The sequence below is a fragment of the Chinchilla lanigera genome, unplaced genomic scaffold, assembly GCF_000276665.1.
Source record: "Chinchilla lanigera isolate Chin_1 unplaced genomic scaffold, ChiLan1.0 scaffold00050, whole genome shotgun sequence".
In the NCBI taxonomy this organism is placed as follows: Eukaryota; Metazoa; Chordata; class Mammalia; order Rodentia; family Chinchillidae; genus Chinchilla; species Chinchilla lanigera.
In genome coordinates, this window is record NW_004955451.1 from 16,765,873 (window position 1) to 16,770,366 (window position 4,494).

At 58.5% G+C, this 4,494-nt stretch overlaps 1 protein-coding gene across 1 annotated transcript in view; it reads right to left on the minus strand.

The window, feature by feature from the left end:
* Positions 1-3,713, minus strand: part of LOC102003196 (alanyl-tRNA editing protein Aarsd1-like) — a 6,742-nt gene extending 3,029 nt beyond the window's left edge. Inside the window, exons 1-4 of the mRNA XM_013519243.1 lie at positions 3,116-3,713; positions 1,277-1,334; positions 446-719; positions 120-270 (exon numbers count right to left, since the gene is read on the minus strand). Coding sequence (XP_013374697.1) covers positions 120-270; positions 446-719; positions 1,277-1,334; positions 3,116-3,698 — 1,066 coding nt within the window. The 5' untranslated portion in view covers positions 3,699-3,713. The remainder of the gene's footprint in view (positions 1-119; positions 271-445; positions 720-1,276; positions 1,335-3,115) is intronic.
* Between the last annotated feature and the right edge of the window lie 781 nt (positions 3,714-4,494).

Genomic DNA, 4,494 nt, shown 5'->3' on the forward strand with positions numbered 1-4,494 from the left:
CCCGCGTCTTCCCGCGGACGTGCGGACTGCTCTGTTCGCCCTGCAGGGGCAGAGCTAAGGGTCCAGGGCTGGGTACAGACGGGACCACCCCCAGGGACGCGGACAGGACGGCACGGGACGGGACGGGGACAGGATGTACTTGAGCAGCGCGGTCAGAGCCTTTTCAGTCGCGTGACTCCGCTGCACCCACTGCAGCACGCGCTGCCCGGCCAGGAAGAGCAGGTTGGTCTTGTTCTTCTTCCCCTTCTCCGTGCCCAGGATCTTGATGACCTGTGGAAGCGGCCGCATAGACTCTTGAGCGCGCACGCGCGCGCGCGCACACACACACACACACACACACACACACACACACGCGCGCGCGTGCACGCAGCCCAAAGCAGGAGGCTGGAGCCCGCCTCTGCCTCCCCTCCCCTCCCCTGTCCAGAGCTCGGAGCGCCGCACCCACCTGCAGGTCACTGAGGTTGCTCACGTGGGTCCCGCAGCACATGTTGGCATCCACGCCCTCGATGGTCACCACGCGCACCGGCCCGGCGTGATCGTCTGGCAGGCCCCGGCCCCGCACCTGCTCCACCTCGGGGTCGTTGGCGCTCAGCTCGCGCACGCTCACGGGCAGCCGCGCGCGGATCTTCTCATTCACGCACTGCTCGATGGCGGCCGCCTGCTCGGCACTCACAGAGGGGCTGTCCAGCTCGATCACGCTCCGCAGCCTCCCCAGCTCCCTGCCAAGAAGCAGGGCACGGGGGGAGCCGCTCACCACTAAGCAGAAGGCATGCGAAACCACTCAGACCGACAGTTTCCCTTAATCTTCACAAAAGCCCCATAACGGCCAGGCATTATGATGCATGCCTGTCACCCCAGTGTTCTGGGAGGCTGAGGCAGGAGGACTGCAAATTCCAGCCTAGTCTGGACAACTCAGTGACTTAGTAAGAACCTGTCTTAACAAAAGGGCTGGGGATGTAGCCCTGTGAAAAGGCTCTGGGTTCAATCCTCAGTACCACCACAAGGTAGGGACCACCCTTCCTACCTCAGAGGTGAGGGCATCAGGGGCATGATCACAGCCATGAGGCCAGAGCGGAGGGGTCAGGATATGCCCCAGTCTCTGGGCTCCAAACCCCAAGTTCTCCCACACGAAGGCAGACATCCTTTCTGTCATCCTTGCGTTCCCCACACATCTTCCACATGAGGGGAGCCTGTCTGTCACCTCCTGTTCCCAAACGCTTGGGGACAGGGCAGGATGTTGGGAAGCACCCTCCGGAGAGTCCTCTGGCCGGCTCACCATGAGGTTGTCTTCAGTCCAAACAGATGCTCAGCAACTGCGGTGATGAGATGTTGCCCTGGGTGACAAAAGCAAGGGACAGGAGAGAAGAGAGGTCAGCCAGGCACTGGGGCGGGGCGTGCCTATGACCCAGGGTTTGGGAGGCTGAGGAAGGCACCCGGCGAGTGTAAGGCAGTCTGGGCCACGCTGTCAGACCATGTCTCAAGCCCACCCTCCCTTAAAAAGAAGGAAAAGCAACAAGCCCAGCTCCACACCCTGCACAGATAAGCTCACAGACTTTCAGGGCTCAACAGAGGTCCTTGCTGAGGACCTGCAGCCCCAAAGCGCACTGCAGCCGCCTGCCCGGACTCCAAGGGGCCCTTTCACACGAACAACCTCGGCCACGGGGCTTGCTGAGGCAAGATTCAACTCCAGCTCCTCTTTTCATTAAATATTCTACCAAAGGAGTAATTGTTGTGATAAACATCTGATAAAGGACTACTGTGCTTAATACAGAAAATGCCTGTGCAGAGCAATTAGAACTCTGAAGATAAATATTTAAAACAATGGTTCTCTGTGGACAGTTAAAAGAAAATAGCGGTGGCAGATAGCTGAAAAGTGTTTATCTCACTCTAAAATGAAGTAAATAAAACAAGGAAAATTTAAGTCTGTACTTTTTTTTTTTGCCTTTTTGAGACAGGGTCTCAATATGCAGTTCAGGCTGGCCTTCAGCTCACTTTGTAGCCCAGGCTGGTCTCAAACTCACAACCATCCTCCTGCCTCAGCCTGCCCGAGTGCTGGAGTTACAGGCGTGCGCCACCACTCCTGGCTATAAGTTAATTTTTTAGTAAGCTGGGTTTTTTCCTAATGAATTGGCTATTTCACTTCCCAAGTTCTGAAATGGCCAACAGACCATAGGAAGACATCACTTTAGGGCCGGGGTTATAGCTCAGTGGCGCAAGCACCTGCCTGGCAAGTACAAGGTCCTGAGTTTGATTCCCGATACCCCCCCCTAAAAAAAGAAAGACATCTCTTTAGGCTCCTGCTTGAAACCAACAGTGCCAGAAAACTGCCCGCCTTGATTCAGGGCCAGCGCATCCAGGTGCTACCGTGTGGTGGTCATCCACCCACCCGTGCATCTGACCCTTCACCCCGGAGGAACTTCCCAGGGGCGGCACAAAGAGCAGAGAGGAAGAGAAGACAGCAGCTGGGGAACAGAGGGCAAGGACAACCAGGGCTACTAAGGGCAAAGGGGCGTCACTGCAGCCAGGATGCAGGCAGTGCAGTGCTACGTGACACCCCATGGTCTGCAGGAGGAAGGCGCCGCGCCTGCGGCCACGCTGAGTACCCAGCTCCACGCAGTCACAGGCCTCGGGCGGCCTCTCCCGAGGGAGCAGCAGGTCCAGGCCCCATAAGGCTGAGGCAACAGCAACAGAGAGGAGCCGCTGGACACCGGCAACCACAGCCAGAGCACGGAAGGACAGGGAGTGCTGGGACCAGGACAGAAAGCCCCAGGCCGCAGGGGCTACAGAGCCGCTGCACCCTAGGGAGGCATCCAGGGTGAACTCCAGGTGACAACGTCCACGGAGCCAAGCACCAGGATGCCAAGGAAAGACGGGGCGGACGGGGAGCACCTCACTGCGAGACAGCCAGGCAGAGCTACCAGGGGACCCTGGTGACCCCGAGGCCCGAGCTACGCAAATACTTTCATTCCCATTGTTCCTGCGGTTTTCACCCAGTCTGCCACATCCTGCTGAATCCGGGCTGATCCAGAGGATGGGTCTCTTCGGGTTGGCTCCAGGAGACCCCAAACTACATCCCAATCACCACGGCAACCGCCTGTGCCAGCCACGCCCTTACCCGAGTGCTGCTGCATGTGATCAAAGCGCCGCTCCCAGTCCACGCAGACGCGCACCTGGCTCCCGGGGGCCAGCGGTGTCACTGTGAAGTGCTCGGCCTCGGCCCCCCGGCGGGTCACTCTCAGCACAGGGACATCGTCAATCGTACCTCGGTCGTCGGGCTGGACAAGCACAAAGGTAGCTGACAGCCAGCCAGCGCTTGGCCTCCTGCTGACCCAGAGACCTGACCCGGAGCCCCCACGGGGACAGGAGGCCCTGCGGTCCGTGACAGGCGCCTCTGAGTACAGTCCCCTCCGCTCCTGTGCAGTCTGCTCTTCAGAGCAGAGGAGAGAATTAACACAGGAAGAAACTCTAAGCACAGCAGTGAAGGTTTCAGTAAAACCCGCGGAAAATGTATCCTCGCTGTTGTTTCCTAGCGTAGATTCTTTATTAATCTCTAAAATGGCTGGGCACAGGAACACATGCCTGTAATCCCAGCTAGTCAGCAGGCTGAGGCAGGACAATCCCAAGTTAGAGGTAGCTGAGCAAGACTCTGCCTCCAAATTCAAAACAAAAAAGTCTCGAAAGTGCTCTGAACACTGCATTACTACCAGGATAAGACTCACGAACACCCATTCCTTTATGAAAGCAGCAAGGGCCAAGAATACAATGTACACAAGACAGGGTCCCGCGGGCAGACACAGAGGTGGGCGGCTGCAGCAGGATCTAGACCAGTGCTGGTGAACCCTTTAGCGTTTCCAGTGACACAAAAAGCAGGGGGCGGGAGGCTGAGGATTTAGCTCAGCGGCAAAAGCGCCTGCCTGGCAAGTGCAAGGTCGTGAATTCGGTTCCGGTACCAGAGAAAAACCAAAAACCAAAAAAAAAAAAAAAAAAGCAGGGGGCAGCACGCAGGCTCGCAGCCACGGATCTGCGCCTTGCCGTGACCCTGAAAACCACGTGCTGCAAGAGAGAAGCCAAAGACACCTCAGAGTTGGGGGCCAGGCGAGGAGGGGAAGGAGGCGCTGCCTCAGTGAGGTCGCAGGTTTTCCTCCAGCTAAGGAAACCTCCGTGTGGGAAAACCCTGCGTGCACTTCTCCGCGCTCACCCTGCATCCAAAGTCCGCCTGCGTGGAACCCCGCAGGGCCGCCTCTCCCCGTGCTGGGCCCCACCGCGAGCTCTGGCACCTGCCTTCCGCCGGCCTGGAGCCTCTCCCTCCCAGCCCTCGGAACTGCTCGCTCGCCCCTCCCTTCCCCTAGATCCGCGTGGAGGTAACTGGCTCCGCTCTCAGAAAGCATTCGGGCGCCGGGCGTGGTGGCGCACGCCTGTAATCCCAGCACTCGGGAGGCTGAGGCAGGAGGATCGTTGCGAGTTCGAGGCCAGCCTGGGCTACAAAGTGACTCA